This window comes from Cyprinodon variegatus, unplaced genomic scaffold, assembly GCF_000732505.1.
Source record: "Cyprinodon variegatus isolate N-32 unplaced genomic scaffold, C_variegatus-1.0 Scaffold38, whole genome shotgun sequence".
NCBI lineage: Eukaryota > Metazoa > Chordata > Actinopteri > Cyprinodontiformes > Cyprinodontidae > Cyprinodon > Cyprinodon variegatus.
In genome coordinates this window covers 889775-916857 of record NW_015150491.1, presented here as the reverse complement: position 1 = coordinate 916857, position 27083 = coordinate 889775, and the positions used below count along the sequence as shown (strand labels likewise).

The window sequence follows — 27083 nt, the reverse complement described above, 5'->3', positions numbered from 1 at the left end:
GTGTAATGTCAACACATCACCGCATTACTAATTTGCTTCAATGGATGTTAAAATATCTAATTTACATTTTTTAAACTTCCCTCTAAGTTTTGAAGATGTTTTATGATTTGTTTGTTCTTTTAGCAGACATGCCTTTAGATCACATAAAGCACATTATTTGCTGCTTCATCCATTTTCTATCTATTGCTTTGTTTGTTTTGTTAATATTTGTAAGCTTATTTGATAGACTTGTGTAAATTTCTTATTATTAATGTGTAGATTTTATCATAAATGGAGGAAGAAAAAACAAAAACTTCAAAATCCAGCCCCCATAAGCAGATGTCATAATAATTGTCGGCATCAGCCGTAAAAAAAAAAAAAAAAAAGGAAGAAAAAACTGTTTGGTTTAATCTGTAGTCTTGACTTTAATCTGGGGAAGATGGCTTGTAATAACAGCCTAAACCAGGCTTTAAAACCCTCCAAAGTGATAGGAAAGCGATTCTTCAAATAACAGCATAGAAAACATTTTCAGCAGCAATGTAAAAAAAAAAGTTTAGTTATCAGAAACAGTAAATGACACATGATTGATAAAGGGAAGGTTTAATGACCTTTTAGTGAATGGACCAATCACTCTTTCTCATACAGTAGGTAAATTTTGTTTTCATTCTTTAATAGTTATATAGTTTTTCAGGGGGAGAAAAAAACATCTAAAGCTGACAAATTCTAGTTAAATAGGTATTGAGTAGTAAAGGACACTTCACATATTCAAGTCATTTTTTGACACAAAAAAAATGTGTGGAAACAAATGATGCTAAACATAATTTCAATGGAAACAGCTCAGGGACGTAATAGACAACTTCTGTCTCCACTAGGTGCAGGCTGTGAGGTGTCTGTGTGTTATTTCAAGAGGAAGTTTGGCCTGATACAACACCGTAGTGTTGACAGATTTGTAAGTTCCTCCCTCAGGATACAATAAGCGTATACAAACACACACATAAAGCAAAGCTTGACATCATGCTGGTGGAACAACAAAGTGCTGTTACTGACGAGACATGAGTGTTTACTACAGGAAGCTAAACCTATTTCAGAATCAGAAAGATATCCCTCCATCATTCAGCAATTAACAAAGACGTAGTGGAAACGGCTGCCAAGTGAGGGCGTTCGGAAAGTGTGAAGCAATCTATTTCTCCTTCTTAAATGTATATATTTGGAAATAAAATTAAAAAAGGAATTACCTGCTGGGCGTTGACAACAAATGTGGTTCCTAGAGGCTAAGCAGAGGGTCATCATTTAAGCAGTGATAGCTTATCTATGATGTGTAGCGTGTGGGCAGTTGAGTGAATCGGTCATCCTAAAACCTGAAGAAAAGGTCATACTGGGCTAATGTTGACTTAGCCAAAACCACACAAGGCTGGCACTATTCTAAGCTACTTAAATGTCATTTGTCCTGTAACTGCTGGGAAAGTTTCAAAGATTTAACTGTTTCAAAAAAAGATTATACAAGTGCCTGAAGAAAACAATTTCTCTCATAGAGATGGGAGTACACTGCACTCCCAGTGCATTGGGCTCAAAGCCATAAAGAAACATGCAAACACCTAAATAGAGCAGATAGGACATGATAAGTGTTTTAATACACTTAAAACATGACGTGTTTGCAAATACAGATCTGATTTTCACGCAAGGTGCTTATATTCTAAAAACCAAGCTGATCTGATTTATGGTACTTACAATTCACAAGTGATTTCTCACTCTGAAATAGATTGTGGCTGCTATTTTTGCATTTGTATATAGCACATTTTAGAGTCAGGAGCAGAGTTGTTAAAGAAATGTCTGTAGTCCTTGCAACCTTAAAAGACACTTTGGTGCAATGACATACGATGGAGAGACTCAGCTCACATGTGGACATGTTTAAACTGTCAAAAATTAAAATAGTTACATATTAGTTGGAAAAAAGATGTCTCACAGTGGTAAACAATTCTATATACAGTTAGACTGGAAGGAACACATCATGCCTGAACTTAAGTGGTGCAATGATATAAAAAGTACAAGAGATCACTCTTGTAAAGGAACATTTAGGGGAAACCTGAAGGTATGTAGGGATATTTTTTGATATTTTTCTGGCTCTGCATGAAGTACAGTTATGTTTTATTGCATTATTATACATTTTTGGTCAGGTGAGTGCTGTGATGAGTGGATGGTTCGCTGCAGAAGGGTGTCATGGGACACAACAAAGATAGCTTTCTAGGTTGTATGATTGAAGCTTGACTTTTTAAATTAAACTTTTGTTATTTTCATTTTTTTCCTTTTACTTCTGTTTGTAACACTTTGGGAAACTTATGTAGAGTGCGAAATATTATTTTCTCATGTTATCATTATTTTATGACTCGTGGCCAAGAATTTTGTCTTCCTTTTATGGACAATCTTAATCTTTGTAGATCAACCATAATAAGATTTCTTATTGTACATGTATTTTTTATTCTATATGTATTTTTTATTCTCTTTTTTTTGTACTACTATTTGGATTGTTTAAACATCAGGTCTATAGACTAGATGTATGTCAATACACTGTACTTTTAATGCTGCCAAAGAGAAGTCCATGAACCATATTTAGCAATGTTAGAAAAGAAAAAAACATTAGAAGCAGGCAACAAATCGAGTGGGAACTTCTCCAAACAAATGTTTTTACTATGGCATTTGCATTTTGTAAGGATAGATTGCAATATGTTGTTTATTCTTCTAGTTTATTTTTAATTAATGTAAAGCACTTTGAATCCTTGCGGTACTGAATTGTGCTATACACATAAACTTCCCTTGCCTTGCCTTTGAGTTCAGTACTAAAATCCCATTAGACTTAACTTCCCTTTCATCGAAAATTACAATATTTCATATACGCTCCTGTCCAAAGGTATGCTATCGTTGTTGTTCTAATTCATGGACCAACAAAATTACATAAAAGGTTATTTAAACATTTGAAACCAAATAGGTTAATGTTATGGGTGCATTGTAGTAGTGCACAGGTGCTGGTGGCTAAAAAAGTTCTCAGAACTTGTTTGTGAGTACTGATAGTTTGAGTTATTATATGAGAGAAGATAAAAACTTTGCTTTACAGGGACACTTTTTTTTATATGAAAACAGTGTATACTAATTTACACCATTTTGGTGTGTGTGGAAGTGAATCTATACTCTAATGCAGTATATTGACATAGATGTGATTATGTTTATTGTTTATGATAAAAAAGACAATAAAGCTAGCTAGATATCTTAGAATTTGATGTTTATACACATTAAAAGGATTTAGTTTGCTAAAAGATAAATGAAGGAGTAAATGAGGATTTTTAAGCAGTTCAACAAATTTATAATTGACTTTCTAATAGAATCAAACTCTAGGTCTAACCCTAGACCTGTTCAGGGTGTACCCTGCCTCTCGCCCAATGGCTGCTGGAGATAGGCACCAGCACCCCTCGCAACCTCGCAAGCGTGTCAGAAAATTGATGGATGGATAGAATAAAACAGGAGTTAAACCAATATGCAAAAAAATTGTGACTTCCAGTATTTCTTTAAAGATATAACAGAAATAACAGTATACTGTACAAGTGAACTTAGTATAGTACTGAAGAAGTAAAGTGCAATGTATTGGAAAAGCAGTCATTTTTTAGCATTGCAAATAGGTGAAGCTATGGGAGAAGCTTCATTGGATTAGAGTAGTATATAGCTGACATGTTGCTTGTTCCCTGACATAATTGTGGCCTTGAGGTCTAGTGGTTAGAGCATCGTGCTTGGGTCCCAGAGGTCCTGTGTTCAAGCCCCACTCCGACAGACTGCCAATCTGGGTCCCTGAGCAAGACCCTGAAACCTTAATCAGACTTTTAAAGGTCATGCCACATCATCTCAACAGGATTCAGGTTAAATTACTGTAAAGGACATTCCAAGGCCTTCAATTTGTTTTCTTCTGTGATTCAGAGGCTTGGATTTTTATCCAGCCGGCTGGTCATTCCAATTCAGATTTTTCATTTTTTTTTTTTTGCAATCTGCAAAATCCTCGATTAACACACTACCACAAAACATCCAGAGTCAATAAAACAAGAATATTACATTCAGCTTACTTTTATGACATGTGGTAAAACTTGTATATGACATTTATGAAGTGGCTTATGCCATCTGTCATAGTGGCATGCCAGATACCACTTTTTTGCTCTCGCTGTCACTCCTAAAAGGCAGGTGTCATACCAGTAGCTTTTAGCTTAGTAAACCTCGTGTCTCTTCAGAAAGCCGTTCAGTCTCATAATCTCAAAATCAATTTTAAAGATAAGAGAATAAGAATTTGGAGATTACTGGAGATTACTCTGGGTTTATTTAGAATAAACTTTAGGATAATTACATAACTTTAAATATAGACCAGATAAATCAAAGATAGGATAGACAATGGATTTAGGAATTAAACATGTAATTATCCAAGTTGAGATCTTTTAAAAAAACAAACACAAAAGGCAAGGTTCTACACTAATTCTACTTTACAGATACTGTACAGCAGGGATGGGCAACTCCAGCCCTCGAGGACTTTAGTCGCCCATACCTGTTTAACCTATAGTTTCTGTCAGGCGTAGGAACTGTCATAAGGAACTTCCTAGAATTGGATGTCAGGGAGATTAAATATGTCAATTTAGACTACATAGGAAAAAGCAGATTTTATTTTTTTTTTAAGGTCACCTTCTATAACCTGAGATAGTTAAAAAATGGCAACAATCTATCACATTAATATTGTTTGTACATTGTTATTTTGTTCAAATATATAGTCATTCTTTTTAATAAAAGTATGCTCATATTCAAGATTTAACTCTGATAACAATAATATGTATTTAATATTTGCACTAGTTATGGGTTTTTTTGGACTATGTTAATTAATTAAATAAGATGTTCCCCAGTTAAATAAAACTTCTTAGTCCCATTTTTGAGAAACCTAAAAATGTCTTTATAGTACTAATTAGTGTGGAAAAGTAATTGGATTAATTGATTATTGAAATATAATCTTTAACTAATTTTGAAATTGATAAATCAAAATAACTGGAGTATAGAGACTCTAAAACATGCCTTTAACTGGCAGATAAACCCACTTAGAGCAGTAATTATACCAAGATTATGAAAAAATATATTAACATTTTGTATTTAAGATAAAAAACGTTTGTCAATATCTTCTATCTAGAACTCCTCAAGTGGAAAAGTTTGAGTTAAAAGATCTTCTTTCAGGGACCTTCTGCTATCGATTTTTAATCGATTAACCAAAAAAAGTGATCGACAGATTAATAAATAAGCAAAATGATCAGTGGTTCTAGTGCTAATAGTTTAGAGTCATGTGGCCCTGTTCTGGACAATAGTCCAGTCAGGTAATTTTGAAGGGACCTGGAGAGACGCAGTTTTCTTGTTTGTCATTGAATTTCTTTAGTCCATTTTATTGTTTAAATGACTCTTGAGTGACAGATTTTAAAACTCTTATACTTCCCATGAGCTAAATCAGGAAAACAGCTGTTTTGCACCACAGCGTTTTACTAAAAGGCGATTCACTACTATCACCTTGTTGACTGTAAAGAGAAAAGGCTCTATATTTTAGTTAGAGGTGTGACTTTATTTAACCATTGTCTCATTTTGAGCTAATCTGGGTTGCTTCTGAAATGACTCAAATGTGCTGAGACTGAGGTTTTACTATCAGCAGCGAAGCACTGTTTTTTTAAATCAGCTCTTATTTCTAGACGAGTGTCCCAAAACTAGGCTTTAATGTGATAATCATTATTTTGCATAGACGGCTTTCAATACATAAAACCACCCAAACTGCCTAACCAAGTGTTGAGTTGGATGGATTTTTTTTTTTTTTTTTTAGTAATGACTGTTATTGTGGAGAGTGAAGAAGAGCAGGTCTGATTCTTTGAAACCACTTACCTACAAAAATGTATATATACATCACTGGTGTATGTTTGCACTTGCCCTCTTCAATATGAAGTTGGAGGCGGTTAGACACTCCAAAAACAACACTGGGAAACGTGAGGAATATTCCTGTGTAGAGATCACAGCTGTGCTGAGAAAATATCTTTACATCTTGGCTGCCTCTGTTTAGTCAACAATTGAAAGATTAGCAAAGAATGCTGTCTCATTTTTCATGTTTTCAGCAGGCGTTATTTGCCTTCATCTTGTGAGCACAAAGTTGAATTAGACAAATTGTGACGTCTGCAGCTGCAATCACAAAACCAAGTGTTATTTACTTTTATTTAGACAGGTAGTCTCTTTGAGATTGGTGGTCTGATTTGCAAGAGAGATGTGTTGTCATCAGTTGCGGAATATATGATAGATGTAATGAAACAGAACTAAGCATTTTATGTACACAACCAGTGATTAGCTTAGCTCTCACTGTCCTATAGTTATAGAAGGAAACTCATATTAGATACAGTGACAATCCTACAAACACATGAAGAAAAATGTGCACATACCTTTTTCTGGTTCTATTAGAATGTCAGCCATGCTTCTGTGTCCCTCCTCCTCCTTTCTGCATCGTACCATGTTTCCTTGGTGCTGATTTATGTTTGGGTTTAGACATCAATGTGTCCGCCTGCATCTAACATTATTATTTTCTTTTGAACCAAGTATTTCCACTGTCTTATGTTTTAATAACGTAAATGATAACAAAGTAGTTCTAATTTGATTAAACTCCTTGAGGCTAAATAAAAGAGAGATAGAGAAGCAGAAGGACCAGTCTGAACAAGTAGGCGTTGTGTACCCCCCCCCCAACTTGTTATAGACTGACTATGTTCATTAGAGCACACTTCAGCAACCTTCTTCCAAAATCACAGCTAATATGTACCAAGCCAGCCCGTCTGGACAGCTCAGGTATGAGAAGAGAAAGCTAATAAGTAAGGTTGGCAGGCTTTATACCTGCTGCAAAAACATTTTTGTCATAATGATGTTGCAACACAAGTCAGACAACTTGAGTGCTTATCAAGCAAATGTTTTAGAGCTAAAAAAGTACATATTTTGAAAGCATTGATCAAATCCTGTAAATATTCATTTAATTGACAATTTTAAAAATACATTTTCCGACTCAAAACAGAGCCTGTTGAGACGACCCTACCATAAAAATATAATTAATAAGGCATTTTTGAGACTGCTCTAACAAGCATATTTTCAGTGGAAGTGGGGCCACTAATTGGTAACAGAAAAGTATGGAGTAAGCGCTCATGTTTTACTGAAAAACAGAGTGAATTTTTTGAAGGTAAATATATGGGTAAAGAAAGTGGATTATTTCTGACCTATCAAGCTAATTTCTCAGTTTAAAACAATTTTCTTTGCCAAATGATTATGAAGCATTTAAATATTTCACATAAGGATGAACCTCTCAAGAAACGGAAGAGTCAGAGACAAACTGTAAAGTCGGAGTGACATAATCAAAGTTTCCCACTTATGGTTCCACATATTCTTTACGGTTTGTTTATGTCAGCTGTAGCAGAGGTTACAACAATTCATAAGAAATAAAAAAATACTGTTATTTCGTGCATATAGGTGGCACTGAAACATTGTGTCTTATACACTGAAGGTTGAAATTAAAGTTGGAATTCAACTTGTAAATCCAACTTTAAATTCAGTTGACATTTAATTCTTAAAGGTCAAAAATGTAGTCACCTCAATATAAATGGAATAAAACATGTCTACTCAAACACCTGCTCGGTCATCAGCACATTGTTGTGATTGGCTAGCATAGTGGCCATGCAGCCAATCACTGCATGGGAAGAGGATACGTAATTGTCTCACTGCAGGTTTAAAAAATGGGAATAACAACAACAAAAAAACCTTAAAGAGCAGGCTCCTTCAAAGACAGTCTGGTTCTGGTTCTACTATTTTGATTTTTTTTGCATGTTTCACTGCTTAACAAAAAATATCAAGTTTTTCCCAAACAAAATTTTATCATCGACTGAAATATAGAAATAAATAACAATCATTTTATAAAACGCAGTCTTTACAATGCCTGTATTTAAATTTAAGATTGACTGATTGATAGGTGACGTGTGATTTTATAAAACCTCAAACTCATCGCTATTCCTGACATTTTGAATTGAAAAAGCTTCCTCGATGGGAAGCAAAACGTCTTCAAACTTGGAAAAAAAGTCCAGTGGATTGTTTTTAATTTTCTTTTTTTGGAATGTCTGTGACCTGGGTTACTGAGAATCTTAACCAGCATACATTAAAAGTAGTTAAATAGCCGTTAAACTGGGCTTTCCAAAACTTTTTTTTTTAAATCTCTGGAAAAGGTTCTTGTTCTGATAGGTCTCTATGATTTTTCTCAGTAGTTTCTCTGTTTATCTTATATGTTTTGGACGAATCAACATGAGCTTCTCCCTCTTGTGAATTTACATTTGACCTGAAGACTATGGAAATACGGCTTTTGTTCTGGGAAGCTGTTCTGTTATGCTTCCTTTTCCAAGATTGATGTTCCATGAGCAGTATCATCCCTCTTTGGATGGTTTTTGCCTTCCTCTTAGTTTTAAGTATATTTGTCAACTTCTGGCTTAAAGAGGCATTGCAAAGTTTTCTATTGATACTGCCACCTGTGGAAAAAACGCAGAACTGCAGCAGTCTTTTGCTCATTTTCATAGCTCGCTTGTACTAGACAAGGTTTTGTTTGTTTTACTTTTTTGACCTTACGTGGAGTTCCCATTGGTGTCTGAATTGAGCTGGATCCTGTTTACTTCTGAATGTCCACATCTCCATCTTGAATATAACGCTTTGATATGTTGGTGAGGATTCCCAGCCGTCCAGGTCATAGTCATTCCAAAAAAGTAAATAAAAACTAAAAACAATCCACTGGACTTTGTTTCCAAGTTTGAAGACATTTGGCTTCCCATCCAGGAAGCTTTTTCAATTAAAAAATGCATGGATACATCAGCCATAAGGGTTAAAATGCATATCAGGCAAACAGGTTGCATTTTCAACACACTTTTAGCAGCATGGACATGAATTTGTCCATGGTCATTGAAAAATTATGTTTTTGTTGGGCCACCTCCCAAAACCTTTAATCCCATCCCAATTGACATTTTGGCAGGTTAGATAAAAACAACTTCATTCTTTGGGAGTTAAATCATTGGTTCGAGTTGGGTCCTGTATTTGCAGGTAGAGTGTACCTCAGCAGAACTATTATGCTTCATGTCTGAAAACACAAATTTGAAGAAAATGAGAAATGATCACAAATCTTTTCAGGCAGTTTTGTAGTCTGAAAATGTGCATATTCACAAACACTGCATCTGAGGGGAATTTTAGTTAATTGTTTTGGCCACAACTTTTTAAAAATATGAAATTTGACTTTATGAGTTTTAACACTTATATCGTAAATATTAGAGCAATATGGCTCTAATAGAGACAAGTTACTCTGTACAATCTACAATCAAGCTGCTTACTTCAGAGAAACAGTAATATCAATACATTTGTTTTAACAGGGGCTAAAACAAGCCCGAGGAGGCAATGATTCATCTTATTTCCAATAGTCTGATGGTTGGAGCTCCCATTTAATCTTTACAGACCTCAGCAGCCTCCCCCACTGACTGTGTGGGACCCTTACTTCTGTCAGTAATGTCCCAAGGCAGCTGGGGCTAAGATGCAGCTTGCCACCTTTAGCACTAATTGGGTGAATGACTAAATGTCTTGGCTTGAAATTGATGTCCCTTCTGCCTCATTACTTATGTGTCTCATAAAGTTGTGGTCTGCCAAGCGAGTTGTTGACTAGAGCTGCATGTTTAGCGAGCGTTAAATCATCACTTGAATATGCCTTTTTGTGTGCGTTTTCTAACTGATCAAATCGCGAGACTGATAAAGTATACTTTCGGGTTCCTTGTGAAGATATAGAAAAAGGGCCTTCCCCTAAGGATTTCACTTAAGACACAGGAAAAAGGGTTTGCTAACATTTATCTGACTTCCAAACTTCAAATACTTTCTGTTTCTTAAGATTTACTCTGTTTCTTGTTATCAAAGCATGTTAATACCCTTGAATACTGAAGCTTCTTGATGCACTCCAAAACCTCTTTTTTTTGCTAAAACTACATCTCTCATCCTCTTTTCACAATTTTCTAGAGGCAAGCCATCCTGCTGTTGGCAGGTTCATTCTTAAGTAGTACAAAAATCGAAGGGGTCAGTGCACTGGGACTATGAATAACTTGGATAGGTAAATTGTATTGTTTCTGCTAAATAAGGGATCATTTGTTTATTCTCAAGATCATCTGAAGATTATGTATTTTGATATATATATATCTTAATTCTTACCCAATTATAAATAGTGTTAGGCACAATACTGCAAAATAAGTATGGATGGATGGATGGATGGATGGATGGATGGATGGATGGATGGATGGATGGATGGATGGATGGATGGATGGATGGATGGATGGATGGATCAATATTGTTTTTAGTAAAAAGTTCAAGACATTTTCTCATAAATATTTACGAGGTTTACATTTATGGGACAGAACTTTTGTCCTGTGACTCTTAAATTCGATCCATTTTGAATGATTAAGGAAGACTCCATCTGTTGCTTACTTTGCAGCAATAAAAGCTCAAGCACCAGTTAATAATGGACAGTTTGGCCTCCACCCACTTCTCCCAGGCTATAAAAGTGACCATTAAAATGACATATGTGTCTTCCTCTTGGTCCTCCTCTCAATCTCTGTGTGTTTCCCTCAGTCAGACTCTGTCTGTGGGCGTCTGGACATGGACACAGCCATGATCAGCAGGGGTGTTCTCGAAACCTTTCTGCCCCTCCCTATTCACCCTTCATCTTCCAGTCCACCACCCACCAATGATAAGAAACCCACAACACACATGTTCAGAAACTTGGAGCAATACGTCCCCTCTCTTGATTACCCTTTTGCCCTCTGAGGTCACCAGGAAAAGCACGTGCTAAAAGAGGTCGTGAGAGGGCTTGGGTGGGACCAGTACTTAAGTATTCCCTGAGGGAGACTTTGCAGCCACTGTCAAGCTGTGATGACATCTGTAAGCCAGCAGATGTTTTATACCTATTTACCCCTAAGGGGAGTTCAGACAACAGTGCTACAAGTGGAATTTCCCTTATTGTTTGTTAGGATTGCTAATGTGTATAATGGAAAAACATAGAGGCTTATGCAATGATTGCTGAGGTGGTCTAGAGTGGCATGGCTTTTAATTACACGATCTGTACATGCTTCTCAGAACAATCCTGGGATTCCCACCACATAATAGAAAATTAGGAGGGTGGAACTATAGATACAGTAAAAATTTTGGACAGTAACTTCGTCCCAACCCTAGACTGGCAATGTATTATTTTACACCAATTAAAATTCAGTAAGCCTTAGACTTACGGTAAATAACTTTTATTGTCATTTTGTACACACAGAGCGTATAAAAAACAAAATTCCGTTTAGTACAGCTTTTCAGACAGTAAATGGACATTTCCTTCCTTGTAAACCTTTACAATGGTTTAAAAATTAGTAATCATAACATAATCTTTGCAGGTTTATTGACTACTGTACATGGTTTTATGAATAGCAACAGAAGGGTCGACAGTTTTGCTTAACATCTCCTGTTGATTATTTAATGTTTTAAACTTACTGATTATTAAAAAGTACTTTTACTCCTGATTCAATGATTTTAAGTCTCATACAGACCTCAGTGTTTTTAAGCCTTACTAACTACCTCTCTTTCTTTCATACCTCATGAAAAAAAAAGCTGTTTTGAGGAGAACTGGGGGCAGAGGCAAGTTTAGAAGTGATTTATGCACAGTTAGTTGATGTTTGATTGCTTCTGTTTAACGCTGTTGGTTTATTTATGAGAGTATGTGCTTGGCTGTCTGTGTTGGCTCACAGGGAGCATGGGTTTGCGCAAAAAGGGTGTTTGTGTCTCCAGTTTTAATGACTCCCACTGCCTAGGCTCTGGTCTCACAGCAGTCAAATAATTGGAAAACAGAGTCATGTAGAATACTCCACCATTCAAGTGAAACTCTACATTTTCTAAAGATACTGGTATGCCATAATCTGAAATATTTAACTACAGGTTTTATCCAAATTCAGCTTCCATGAAGCTGAGTTTTATTATGTCTAACCAAAACTAAATGTAATGTTAAATGTCAATATTAGACTCAAATATTTAGCAAAATAGTAAAAGTGGGCTTTTGTACTAAAATCATTTGTACTGTTAACTTAAAACTGGTTTCAAAACATCATGATTCTTGCTATTAAATACCATTGAAAGTGATGACTCATGTTGGGTTACTACAAGAACATCGTCAATTACCATATTACACAGGGGCATAATGACAACAGACTAAAAGACAGTTATGTATTCTCAATGATATTTTAAAATAAGAAAATATGAAAATTTCTAAGAAAACTTGTTCCTTGTGTTTTGCAATAAAAATTAGATTCCTGACTGAACCCTGTGAAGCCATTTCTATGTAGAAAAAAAACATCTAAAACACTCAATTCTGATGTTTCATTGCAACTACTTTGTTTCTCCAGGTTTTCGACCCTCATGATGCTGGTTCAAAACTGTAATATATTTTTACTCTCAACAGATACATAGTCATTGTTCAATTATTCATACTCAAACTCATTAATGTTTTTTTTAATTTGAGAAAAAAAAAGATGGTGAGACATTTATGTATGAAAAGATAAAAAAAATAGATGTATTTGAGTGATATAATATAAGTATAGGAGAGATCAAATACGTGTGAGAGATAAAATATCTGCATATGAGAGTGGCAGTATGATTTATGGCTTGTGCTGCCCCTTATGTTTTCTTGTGCTAGGCTTTGATGCATCTTTAGCTTTGGTATAAATGCACAATATGATATGTCTCAAATATTAAAATTAGACAACTATTTATATGTAAACCATTAGAATCATGGAATTGTATTTATTAATTTTTTGTTAAAGGCACATTTGTTTTTTATTTTTTTTTTTTTGTATTTTCACCACCAACAGTTGATGTTTTTGGGTTTATTGTTAACATGTTATAGTCTCCCAAATGATATGACATATAAATATTTGATCAAATATAAATATTACAGTCTTTTTTTTGGACAAACTATTTTGGAAAGCCTGATGAGTTCCTTCTTTTAAATCTCACTTTACGCTTTACTATCTGGAAAAGTTAATAGAATATAGCTTTGGTAAATGTTGGTCTTTAAGTTAGAGTTAAAAACAAGATTCCATTTTTCAGCCGAGAACATTTTACACAACATATTTCCACATATCCTTTCTAGTTCAAAGAATATGAATGCCTCTTTTCCTCAAGGTCAAAAATATTAACTGTTGGCTCTTTGGTTTTTTATCCTCTGCCCCTTTGTCTTTGTTAAAACACAGCAAAGCATTTGGGTAGTTTAGCTAGTTTCTTTTTAATTAATTGCAATGTTACTCTACTTTCCTGTGCTTGTGTTTGAGGGGACAAATCTAATACCTGCAGGATTCTGGCCCTTTAGGATTGGAGTTTGGTCTCTTTTTCACACAGCCCAAAAACCACATTCCATTCTCGATAGGGTCAAACAGGTGGTTTCTTTTAATCACCAGGCGTGTAAAAGATGTGCAACCATCTACAGTATTATTGACATTTAGTGAAGAAGATTTGAGACATCGTTTTCTCCTATTGCTCTCATTTTTAAGCAAAGCCACAAGAACACATTGCAGGTTTCTGAACATTATTGTTGAACTTTAAAATATGGTTTGGTTCAATCAAATCTTTAGAAAGCGGAGCAATTTCAAGATGCTGCCTATTTTCGCATGCATATTCAAGTAGGATTCACCACAAGCATGAAAATGTATCCACTTTTGCAGAATGCCCCCCATGCTCTTGCTTTACCCCATAGTGTGATTAACTAGAAAGTAGGCTAATCCAAGGCATGACTATATGGGCAAGACTAATTTATTGTAAGGAGAAGAATGTCGTTTATTTGAGGAATGCAATTTTTTAGACTCCCATCTGAAGAGCTTTACAGTGAGCACTACAGTGGCCCTAAAGTGCAAAACACTCGAACAAATTTAACCAGAAGCAAAAAAAAAATAAAAATGCATAACGTAGGGTATTCAAAAATACAGTAATGCAACATTTTCAAAAACACAACAACATATTCAGAAACACAACCTTTTCTGAATATGTTGTTGCATTTTTGAAAGTATTGTTTTTCTAATGTGTGTTTCAAAATGGTGTGTTTTTGAATATGTTGTTGTGTTTAAACATTTGTTGATTTGCGCAATGTACTTGCCATCTGTAGAGAAACAGTGACTTGTCACTATCATTTGACATCATGTAATTGCAATTCTAACTATATGAATTCTGGTCTTAATTTCTATTTGATTTCTTTATTGAGGGAATATTCATCTGAGGCCTGGGCGGTGAGTGACATGTTTTTATCCACCAGCATATTAAAGCTTTTTTCAGTGCCTAAAACAAAAACAAAAAAAAGTAATTACCTTCAGACTTAAAGGCAGCTCTTACATGCAGACCTTAGCATATCATATAAAAGATGGCTTGCAGTTTTAAAAGTTTTGTCATTTTCTGTTCCTATAGGGAAATATTTTGTTTATTCTTGTAGCATCTTAATGTTTTAAACTCAGCTACTAAATAGTCATCTACATGCCTGAGTGGATATTCTTCCTTCTTGATCAGAAAAGTCTTTCTCCCACAGAGAGCCTGCAGCATATTGTCTTGGAACGTTCCTTTTTTAAATAACTTGAATTTTTGTAAAATATTCCCAATGAATTCATAACTGCAAATGCTTAAATGTAAAAGAAACCTAAATGCAAATTAGACTTTGGTTTCTGTTACTCCAGCAAAATTGCTTGGCTTTTATAAGTTTATATGTTACTGATATGATGTACCTTGCTAAAGTAGTAGTTAGCCTTAAACTTACTGCAATCATAAATTTTAATGAAATTTCTTTAAACTTTTAAGAGGTTGTCAAGCACCACTTTGTGCATAACTATGAATTAAAAAAAATCAATAGTTTATATATATATATATAAACAATTGAGCTTTTACATATTATATATATATATATATATATATATATATATATATATATATATATATATATATATATATATATATATATATATATATATATATATATATATTTGCAGTTCTAGAAACAGCATAGATGGCTGCCATTCGGTCTGTTTTGAAAAGGAAGGAGGTGTAATACAATGCTTTGAGCTTATTGGGTGATGTGCCAGCTGGTACCCATCTTCCATTATATGCTTTCAGCTAATCGTAGCATTGATTGTGACGTTGATTGTTTTCACAACTAGCAGACTCCTTTTGGAAGAAAGGCACAGACGTCTTTCTCATCTACAGATGGACAAAGTGCTTCTCTTTGCTCCTTTTTTAACTGAGAAATTGTCTCTATTTCAGCTAAAACCGAGTAAATTGCATTATCAACGGTTGAGTCCTCCAGCGTAGCAATGTTTGTAATGCCCCGGCAAGGCCCTTCTGACTGTCGGCATTCCTACATGCCCCGCCCCTAAAATCCCTGCTGACATGTCATTGGTTCAACTCGCTGCTTGTTACAAGACGGGCGTATTAGCGGGAGTCGTTCAAGATGGATTTATTGTGAGACTGAATACTCAGATGTTGTGACAATGCAGCTTACATCGCAAGGTTACTGTACTTGGACTTCATCTGTAATATCTTGTAATTTCTGGAACCTCTCTAAACATGAATGTTAATATCAACTTTTGTGGTGTTATGCTAAGCTTTCATCTGTTAATATTCTGCTAATTTATACTTTCCTGCCAGTGGCAAAAAGCTTCACCTTACACATCAAACTGAGGCAAAGTTCTAAGCATTTTAATTAGATTCTGTAATAAACTAATACTCTAACAACATGCCAGTTGTACCTACTGTTTTGTTAATGTGTTGAGGAGCCCGCCAATCTGAAAGCTCGTTCATTGACACCACATGTATTTGTTGTTGACAGACTCATTATGAAAAACTGTGAGTCTTCTGAACTTATTGGACCAAGGAGTAAATTAGCCAGAGCTCTGCTGACCTGAAAGATGAGACAGGTAGCATTGCAGAAAAGGGTACAAGTTGAGGGAAATGTGCAAGCTGTGATTTAAAAAGGTAAACCTCTCACAGCATGTTCATTCTCTGTCTTGTTGACACAACAGAGTAACTTGTCTCTAATCTCAATCATACCTGACCTTCTCCCCCAATGGGTCAGGCTTAAGAGTCCTCACATGACCACAAACGAGAAGCTTTTACTCTAGTTATACGGTCTGTGACCTGAACAACTGACTGACAGGTTTAATTATGAGAAAGGAAAATATCCCGTCTCTATTGGGCCTTTAATATAAAAGCCAGGTGCTTCTTCATGTTCGTATTTATAATAGATCCAAGTGGTGCCTGTCCAGGACAAAAGTGACCTGTTTGTTTGTACAAGAGCAGCATCCTGACTACAGCCTTATGTCTATTAATGACTGAACAAACGAACCAGTAGACAAAATAGTGCGGGCAGCTTTTGTTGTGGGGAAAGGGCAGAGATCTAGTTAAAGAAGTAGATTGGAGTTGCATGAAAAGAAAAAAAATAAGGGGGGGGGGGGGTCCTCCAGTATTGTTAAGCTGTCTGCCTTTGAGGGACACCTGTCTTTGGCTGAGCTCTCTCCACAGGGCTGCCAGATTTGTTAGCCTTTAAAGTAGGACTCATTCAACAGGTAGAAGGAAGTGGAACAATAGGGATGTACCCAAAGAACCAGAAGGGAGAGACAACTTGGATTCTTAAGAAATCACCTGAGGGTTTGTGTGAGATAATCTGTTTTTTTCCTCCCTGCCCCTTTTGTAGGGTGGAGTAAGGAGTATCGCAGTGTTTATAGGAAAGAAGCTGTTGCACAAGGACGTGTCTTTGAAGAAACCTCCAAATGGCAATTTTTCTAAGCTATCTTAAGCCAAGTCTGTTTTACCGCCTTCCTAACCCTGTCTGTTTCCTTGGTTACCCAAATGGTCTGTTATAGCACGACGGGGACTCTGCCAAGAACCAGCTTCACATAATGCGATACTGTTACACCATAACCAAAGGTCCCGTTTTCAGGAGCCAAACAGGCTTGTCCTGACCACATTGTTTGTGTTGACGTTTTGTATTGAATGTGTGCGTATGCCTGTGTGTGTGTGTGTGTGTGTGTGTGTGGTCCTGCTGCCAGGGGGAATGCCAAGTTCCCTCTCTACTGTGTGGAATGTGGCAAGCAAAGCAGACAGGGGGTGTGTGCATGTGGGAGATGGGGATTGTGTATGTGGGGGTGGGGGGGGCAGCAAGGCCCACATAATTAAAACAATCAGAACTTTAGTAATGATGTCTTGATGAAATGCCAAAGCCTCGTGAGTGCTGCTCAGACAGCTTGTAAGTTCAGACCAACGGGGTAATTTTCATCATATAAATACCTGCAATGACTTTGTTATACAAGTATTAAAATATCACATGTAAGGCAGGTAGTGTTGTTTATTTGGGTTTTAGCTCTTAGTAAGATGGCTGGTATTTTCTCAAATAACTCTAAAATAAAAGTGTTACATGAAAGATAGAGAAGAGGTGAACTAATTGTTTTTTTTAACAGGATATCTGCTAGTTTGTGAAAATTATCATTTGAAGAGTGTTTCTATTTAAAGACAGGGTGACCTTTTGAAACCTTCCTGTCTGTCCCGTTTCCCTTCCTCCTTTTAACTGTGGCCATGGTGATAAGGGGCCAATGTATGTGTTTTCAAGAGTTAACTTTTGTGTGTTTGGAAACATTGTTTGAGTGTGTTCTTTTTTTTTTTTCCACTGCTGAGTAAATAGCTATAATTGAATCACACAGTGTTCACTTTTTAAGTTTATGTAAGTTTGCATGCATTGACTTTTTGCCAAATGTGCAATAAAATTAAGCTTCTGCTGTTAAGAAAATTCTTTTTTTCCATCAATGATTATTTAAATTACCCCTCGCATCCCCGCCTGGGATAAGCGTGATGGAAAATGGATGGATGGAGGGAGGGATTATCTAAATTCACACGTAGTTTATTTTGCAGTGCAGCTAAAAGTACTTTAAGGTATACCTCAACTTCTGTACTTTTCACTTCTAGAGAATAGAAATTTAACCTATTTTTTAGTCACGCTCTATTTAACCCATCAGAAAATTGTAAATTAATGTCCCTCATCAAGTTTTGCCACACATTACCAGCTAGATCTTCGGTGACCTTCATTGGGCCATTCCAACATTTTGATATGCTGTGATTTAAACTATTCCTCTGTAGCTCTGGCTGTACGTTTATGTTTGCTTTCATTTTTAAGGTGTATTGCAACTCAAATTTCACTATGCAGCCTATGTTTATGTTTTTTATCTCTGTCTGTACGTTTTTAATTTGAACAATAACTACTGTTCCTTTTACCTGAAAAAAAAGGCCATTCCCATAGCATGATCCTGCAGCCACCATGCTTTATAGCTGGAATTGGGTCTTACGTGATCTGCTACTTTCCCACAAATCTTTTTTTTTGTTGCTTTTTTTGCTTTTCAGCCAAAAAGTTATTTTTTTGTTTCAGCGAGAGCATGTTCTTTGTCATTGTCATAGAAGCGATGCACCTACCCTTTTTTCCCCCGATCCAATCTGATTGATGATCTTATCTGATTCAACTGTTGAATGGATTAACCATATATCTCGCCATGTGAATGAAGGCTTTAGCCTTGATACAATTATTGTTAAAATGAAAAATGTGACAAAGGATACAAATAAGTTGAAAAATAAGTAGCAAAAAGAAATAAATAACAGTTCCATGTAAAGTGGACTTGATTAGATCTCCAATATCCGATCTCAAATCCCGGTATCCCATTGATTGGTCAATATTGGAGTTGATATCTGATCCAGGTATCAGATCAGTTCATCTAACCTATAAATGTCAAAATGATGATAGAGTATACAAACCATTTCATTAGCTGAAAATGTTTTTTTTGGTTCTTTATAAGCTTCTCCCTACTTGAATGACTGCGGGTGTTTAAAATTATATTTGTAAATGTAAATCCCTTTATTGTCTCACAATGGGGAAATTCATTCTCTGCATTTGACTCATCCCCTTGGGGAGCGGTGGGCTGCCATTGTGTGGCGCAATCAGGGGTTAAGAGATTTGCTCAGGAACCCATAGTGGAGGCTGTGGGGATCAAACCAGGTACTTGCAACCTTCTCAGAGCACAAGTGCACTGCTCTAACCCACTAGGCCAACACTCCCCAAGGATATTAGAGAAAATTCAACAAAAACTTTGCTGTACCTAATGTAACGTTTTGCTGTACTTGTATTTTTGTGTTTTAAAGGCTACCTGTCCAAAGTGTTAAGGAACTACACTGAGCAGGCCTGTGACGGAGAATTACTGTCTGTTCGCTGCCCACCTCGCACCACCATTACTGTTCAATCAGCTTTCTATGGTAGAAAAGGTCCTTCTGATCCGAAACAGTGCCCTCCAACCTACCAGGCACTCCTGAGCCCCTATCGCTCCCAGGAGAATGATAGATACTGTTCAGTCTCCACTGCGCTTCAGGTAAGTGACCAATAAAAAAATCACAATTGTTGTTAAGCTTTAGTACAGCCTAAATTCAGTCACTCTATTCAAGTGACTCCCCTATTTTTCTGTCAGAATTTAATTCTGTCTTTGACAGTGCATATCCTTTTCTCCCTCTTTTAAAACATAAACAGACACATTTTTCTTAGAATTGATGTGGCAGAATGTGTCCCATATGGCGGTCAAATTGGCCAAGGGTTAATTTTTGTAGAACCACTGATTATATAACGCTTTGTTGGGGAGTTTTCCGGCAAATTACCCACTTTAAATTGAAAGGGGTTTGTGTATTCCCATGGCACAATGCAATTTCATGGAGTTTACGCTTCAGCATCCTTTCCCAAATTAGGATGCGGTGGGACTGAATGCCTCACTTTGCAACACAGACACAAACACATTTGTTTTGTAGTCATTCAGCTGTTAGCTTCATTCTTGGTTGGCCCGGCCATTTAGAGTCAAACACCCTCCATTTCTACTATTGATCAGTTAGACATGAATGCACAGACACAGAGGCTGCTTTGTATGGAAGTGAAACATTGACTGACTGATATGCCACCCACATGAACATTACTGGGGAATCCCTCTGTACCACCAGTTATTAACTGCAGGATTGTTGGCTTCATTGTGAAAATGTCTGTTTATAAAATGTTGAGTTTATGGTTGGCCCAATAGGAGGTAATATTTCCCCCTTTTATTAAAAAGTATATTTACTATCATGGAATATATATTAATAACATTTTTCACAATTAAATTTACACAGCTGAAAAATCTATAAACATCTATTGCTGTAAATTTTAGTTCTATAACTTAATCTTAATATCATAATTGACAATATTCTTTCCAATTTTTGATTTAGTTTTGTTATTAGTAAAACCTTCCAAAGATGCTAAAATCATCTTTAACCTTTTTGGTTATACACCAATATGCTGCATCACTGATATTACAGTTTAGCACCATTATATTTAACTACAGCTATGCTTTTGTAATCTGTGTAGAGGTTTAGTTTTCCCTAGCTAAAGGTTGCATTTCTGTCCTGTGATTTATTTATTAGGTTTGCTATCCAGCCACTTGTGGTTATGTGATAAAAAGAATAAGGCTTTAGGTTTTTTTGCACTACCGTTATTCCACTATGGTGCAGTCTACATTATATTTAAATACCCTTTTAACTAAAAAGAATTATAAATAAACGAAAAATAATAACCATAACCTACATAATATACATTCATTGTAGATGCACACCTAACTTTATACTGCCATCTCGCACAAGGAGGAAAGTAAGGGAGAAATAAAAATGTCTGTGATACACAGACTGTAATGTTATGATCTCTAAAGTTAGAATTTTACAAAATGGGTCATTCCTGTTTTCAAGATTTGATTTTTGATTAACTAACAATCACTTGAAAATTAAAGGGTTAATGCAAAATTGGAATGCAACCATATTTCCCCTTGAGTTGGGATTAGTCCAATTTATCTAGTTCTATATTGCCCGCTTTAAATCTGAAGCAGCTGTTTAACTTTAACAGCTTATTAGTATGTTTTTATTCAGGTGAGACCTTCAAAAACATCTTCCCCAAATCATAAAAGTCCATGACACTCTAAGAATATTAAAAGGAAACATAAATCAAGTGGACCTGTATAAATATTATAAAGTTATGAATAATTTGAGTTACAATTTACAGGAATTTAGTAAAGAGTCTGATTTTAAAATAAAAAACTCAGTTTTTGGGGTTCCTTTGTATTATACCGCTAAATGTTTTCAGTTGGGTTGCAGTAGGCTAAAATATTATGAAGCCAGAGAAAAAGAACAATGTCAACAAAATAGAGGAGTGGAGCTTCCAAAAATTCCTGCTTACCTTTATTATACCAACCTGTTTGAAGTTGGGTTTGGTTTGCAAGCTCCACATTTCACCATAATTTTGTTTATTGTTCTCCCTCTAAAGCCATCTTTGGTCTTCTCCTGCTCTGTGTCACTCTCTCCGTCTTTAGAAAATGCTGGATGAGTGCCAAGACAGAAGGAGCTGTCAAGTCCTTGTCAACAGCCGTGTGTTTGGAACGGACCAGTGTCCTGAAAGGAGTAAATACCTCATTGTCTGGTACAAATGCAGACCTAGTAAGTCTATCATCACCGTCTCTGAAGTCTTTGTCCTTCTCTATGTCTCTTAGACCTTTTTTTAGACACCTCTATATATAGGAACTTTAAGCATTAGTTTTAATCTTTAAAGTTTTTTACACTTTATTTAATTGGGACTTTAAGTAATAGATCACCACTATGGAGCGCACAATTGTAGAGTGGAAAAGAAAATTACATGTAGGTTATAGTTAAAGAGTAAAAAAAACAGTTCATAGTTTTGTACTTTAAAACCTTTTGAACTGTATGAGTATGACAAAACCCCAAATCACCAAAGACATTGCTACACACAACCTTTTAACAAAAAAACTGGTACAGTGCATTGCATGATTATGTTAAATTTAGTGTGTAAAATAAAGCTAAGACCTTTGCAGTTTAAGTTTAGGAACTACAGGAATTAGGCAAAAGAACCAATATTAATTTGTGGTTATTTAAAGAGACATTAGCCCCATTTACACTACCCTTTTGAAACCCTGCAGAAATTGGTCAGACCAAAGTAACCGAGATAAATGTTGAGTGTAAATGGCATGCAAAACTGAGCTGGACCGTGCCAGACAAAACAGAACTGGTATTAGTTCATCAGTAGGGCTTGGCGGGGTTCAGTTCTGGCTTGGTTCTCAGATAACAGAGAACGCATGAGCAGACCACGTCATCTCCTTACAGTCAGCCTCCATAATCATGAACTTTCAGACAGTTATAAAAACACTACCTTGCCTGCCTTGCGACACAATTTCCAGTAATGATTCTGCTTAGCAATGTGATGAACCTTACATTGTTTTCAGCGTCTGCATGTCCTGATTAGAGAATCGTTTGTCGTATCCGCTTCCCAAAAGCCGACTCTGTCAAGTAAATTCACCAAAGGCTGCCTTATTTACCTGACTCTTCGCAAAAATGAAATATCCCAACTATAACCAAACTTCCTGAATGTTATTGGTGCTGCCATGGTGATTTGCTTGATTCCCTCTAGAGAGCAGTAGTACCGTAGATTGTCACTAGGAGGCTAGGAACCGTGCTAGGGTGATGTGAAAACGGTCGTAAGGAACCAAGCATCGATGTTGTTAACTGATCCAAGCTCGGTCCAAACTCGGCGCAGATCAGTTTTCAGAGGGTACTGTGAATGGGACTATTATGTAAGTTTTTACTGAAAAATATCAGTAGAATAGCCTTTTTGTTTGACCCTTTATGACTAAAACATAATTTGATGAACAGACTGACTCCTCAGTAGTTTAGTGCCAATGCATCTATAAGCCTTTAGCCTATTTTCCTGAGTTTACTTCGGGTCAGAAATCCCCGCACTGTTCTGGGGATGTAAAGTCCATGTTATATGGATCCAACCTAGAAAGAAATCTAAGCATTATATTGAAGATGGATTTTGTGGATTGTCAGCTCAACTCAGACACTAATGTCAACGCCATGTAAGGTGAAAACAAAGTACGAGGCAAAGCTACGAGAACGAGCAGAAGAGTGCTGCAGGTATGTGCTTTGGCCTCAGGTGGCAGCATCATTCCAAAACACATCAATGCCTGTTTTTAAAAGAAAAACTAAAAGAATGATAGGTTGGAGGGTTGGGGTGGGGTCTATCAAGAGCTCGTCAAATGAGATGGTTCAAGCATCTGAACAGAAAAACCTCCAAAATACCTCTGGAGTTCTTCTGGGCATGTCCCACTGGTTAGAGAGTCAACAGAAGAGCCAAAAATCCCTGGAGCAATCTTACATCACATCTCAACCTCACAAAGCATATCATGCTGTGTTTATGTTTCTCTTTAGACGGTGGATTGGATGATTGGGAATTGGATTAGTAAGTTAATTTAATTCCTTAAAGAAAACATGTTGGAGGCTACAAGTGATGTGAGACAGCTTCAAAAGCTTACCTTTCCACAGGACAAGCTGGAGCTAAGATGGAATTGCTTGTGTCAGAACGGAAGAGTCAAATATCAGACTTAGATCTAATTAGGAATTTGTGGTGATAGTCTTCATCCAAATTGACTAAAGCCGGGCATACACTGTGTGATTTTTTTCAGTCGTTGCATGCACCTGCAGCTCACACTGTACGACAAAACCGCAGGGTTTCGTCGTACAGTGTGTTTTCATCTGAGAGGAAGAAGAAGAATCCTTGTTTGCACATGCCCACTGAGTGATTTGCCCACGACGTTCGGGAGAAAATCAATCATGTTTGATTTTCTCCCGACCTCACGATTCCTGATTGTTACCCTCGTTACCCCCTGTACACTACACAACGCATGAACAGGCTGAAAGTCGGCCCGATCGAAAAATTCTCGCTGGAAAATCGCCCTGAAAATCGCACAGTGTACGCCCGGTTTAAGCATAAAGTTTTGTTTAGGGAAATGTGGGATAATAATCTGTCTCTAGATGTGCCATACAGTTAGCTTTTTATTGTGAAATACAAATAGTATTTCACATATGCACAAATTTGCGCCATACTCTTTAGATTTTGAAGGGTAGATTGTAAATCCACTTCATTTAAACTAATTTTTCTGTATCTGTTAAGATTTCTTATTTTAACAATAAAGAAAGCCTCTGTGTGACTTTCCTTTCATCCTTTGCTCCTCCTCATCTGAACCAGCAGGTTAAGAGGAGCACTTCAGAGGTGAGTTCCAACAGTGCAGTAATCCCACCCAGATTTCAGCCTCCATTCAAATTTGAGGGCTGTGCTGAGCCAAGCTGCACTGAGCTGTGTAAAACTTCTCGCTAGAGTGACCACAAGTGAGCAATAATCCACTGATCCTCCTAGTCCCTCCACTTTTTCTTTCTCTACCGGACGCCAGTGCTAATCAACAGCCCTTTGTTTGGTGTCACTTAACCAATGGCTTTTCTGTGGAAGAAAGAAAGGCCACATGGGGCGTTGGTGAGGTGTGACATGTAGGTGTCACTGCCTCTGAAAGGAAAGTCTAATGGAGAGTACTGCGAGGGAAGAAAAACAGAAGGAGAGAAAGAGAGTGTGAATCCATCTCCAGGAAATATCCTGTCCATTTTGTCTGCCCTCTTTCGTCGACATTCCTGTTCCACTCCCCACATGGAAGGAAAGGGTTTGCTGTTGTGTTTTGATTTACAGGCCAGTGGACCTGCTCCTTGCTGTCACAGGTCACTTTGGCTAGATGTGTTTGAGGAATGCCTCAGCATGACTCTGCACGCTCACTCAATAATTTTCTTTTGTCTCTTTTTTCTCTAGAAATAAAAATCTGTTATCAATTATCAGAAGCTATGCTCAACATGTGAAAAAACTAGAAATGCAGTTTCATTTTATATATATAAAGTATATATATTGAGTATTTGGTTGTTAACTTGTCTGTTAAAATGTATTTTTCTTTTTCACAGATGAATATAAAAGTAAGGTTGTCTGTGAAGAGGAGCAGATGAGGCTCAACTGCAAGCAGGGTATGCAGATCTCTGTTTATTCTGCCATGTTTGGTCGAACTCAGCTTGGCACACTGGAGTGCCCCCCCCACTACAGCAGGGCCCCATCTGTAGGTGAGACAATTTATTATTATCAGTGTCGTCTTTCAGGTCATTTGGAAGTTTCCTTTACACACTGTTATGGTTGTTAAAGCTGATGCTTTTCGTTGCTGTGATTTAGCTTACAAGGCTAAGTTCCAAGTTGTGCTGACAAAACTGAGTGCTTCTTTGCTTATTACAAATTTTTCAGTCAATAATTTGATAATAATAATAATATAATATCTGTAAGTGTTTTTTTCTTTTAATTTTTACAGAAAACAACACATTTCAAAATCTTCTTGATGAAAATCTTAGAATTTAGATATGTTCTTTATACTGTTACAAAATACAGTGTAACAGTAGTATTCACAATATTGTTTTTTTTTGTCTTTACTTTCATCACTAATACATTTCTGTTAGACAAAACATTGTTAAAGAATAGGTTAATTTTCATTTTGGTGTTTGAAACTTTAGAATATAGAGCCTGCCATAGAAATGATAGTTTCTAATAAGAATGTTCAAATTTAACATAATTTACAATTCCTCTAAAAATGCTCACTGTTATGACAGTTTTGGTAATTTGTTGATGTTTAGATTAGATTTAGATTTAGACAGATTTATTTTGTCATTTTTGATTTGTGTGTAAGGTTATGATTCCCTGTCTTATTGTCCATCTGCGAAAAGATCACTGACAGAATAGAATTTCTCTTATATGTGTTTTGCTCATGGAAATGCTTTGTGCAACAGGAAAAAGCCCAAACAGACTGTTAAGTTCAGAGATGATATTGGTGACTTCACACAAAATCACTCAATTTACAGTTAGTTCTAACATAAAAAAAAAAAAAAAAAAATTCTGGCATAAACTGCATTAAAAGATGCAACATTGTCATTTCACAAGCTGACAGTGAATTAATATTTTTTTTTTAAGTTTTAGATCAGGTAGTATTACCAAAATTTCAAATTGATATATAAAAAAGGACAATAAAAGACCATGTTTTTTTAATCACCTTCTTTATATTTAAAGTACCAAAACAATGAGATCACTATGCCTTTAGAACGATTTGAGAAAAACTGCTCTTGTTAAATAATTTCTTACCTATGAATAAATTATTATTAATTTTTTAATTATGAAATCAATGCATCAGCCAGACCTGCTCTTATATTAAATACACTGCTCGAAAGAATTAAAGGAACACTTTGAAAACACATCAGATCTCAATGGGGGAAAAAAACATTATGATATACTGATATGGACTGGGTGATGTGTTAGGAAACAAAAGGATGCCACATCATTTGATGGAAATGAAAATATTCAACCTACAGAGGGCTGAATTCAAAGACATACACACGACATTGATTGTGATGGGAGACACAGTAAACCCTCTGGCAATGGCACGTATTGATGTGCCATCCTGGAGGAGTTGGACTGCCTGTGCAACCTCTGTAGGGTCCAGCTAGCGCCTCATGCTAACAGTAGTGACAGTGACTCTAGCGGCTAGAGTCACTGTCACTACTGTTGGCTAGAGTCTAGCCAAATGCAAAACTGGTGAAAAAAAGTCAGAAAAGATGAGGAGGGGGAAAAATGTCAGTGGCCTCCACCTGTAAAACTATTCCTGTTTTGATGGTCATCTCGTTGTTGCCCCTCTAGTGCACCTGTTGTTAATTTCAACAATTTCAATTAACACCAAGAAGAAGTTTAATTAACTTGATGCAATACTCTGATTACAAAGTGTTCCTTTAATTTTTTTGAGTAGTGTATTTCCAAAAAAACAAACAAAAAAAAAACAGTAGGAAAATGGATACATTGCCCATAATTTTTCTCTTTTATGTGTAATTCATCCCACCAGTTCTCAATAAGAAAATGTTTGCTACTATTCAATCCATCATTAAAGGACTTTGTCTAGAAATGTGCTGCAGGTGGCTGCACTTTGGAGTAGCTCTGCTAGCTTTTCTCTGGTATT

General features: G+C 36.2%; 1 protein-coding gene across 1 annotated transcript in view; it reads left to right on the top strand.

Annotated features, from left to right (window-relative positions):
- eva1a (eva-1 homolog A (C. elegans)) overlaps positions 1 to 27083 on the top strand; it is a 93876-nt gene that overhangs the window by 7957 nt on the left and 58836 nt on the right. Inside the window, exons 2-4 of the mRNA XM_015369831.1 lie at positions 19300 to 19523; positions 21528 to 21651; positions 25006 to 25158. Coding sequence (XP_015225317.1) covers positions 19300 to 19523; positions 21528 to 21651; positions 25006 to 25158 — 501 coding nt within the window. The remainder of the gene's footprint in view (positions 1 to 19299; positions 19524 to 21527; positions 21652 to 25005; positions 25159 to 27083) is intronic.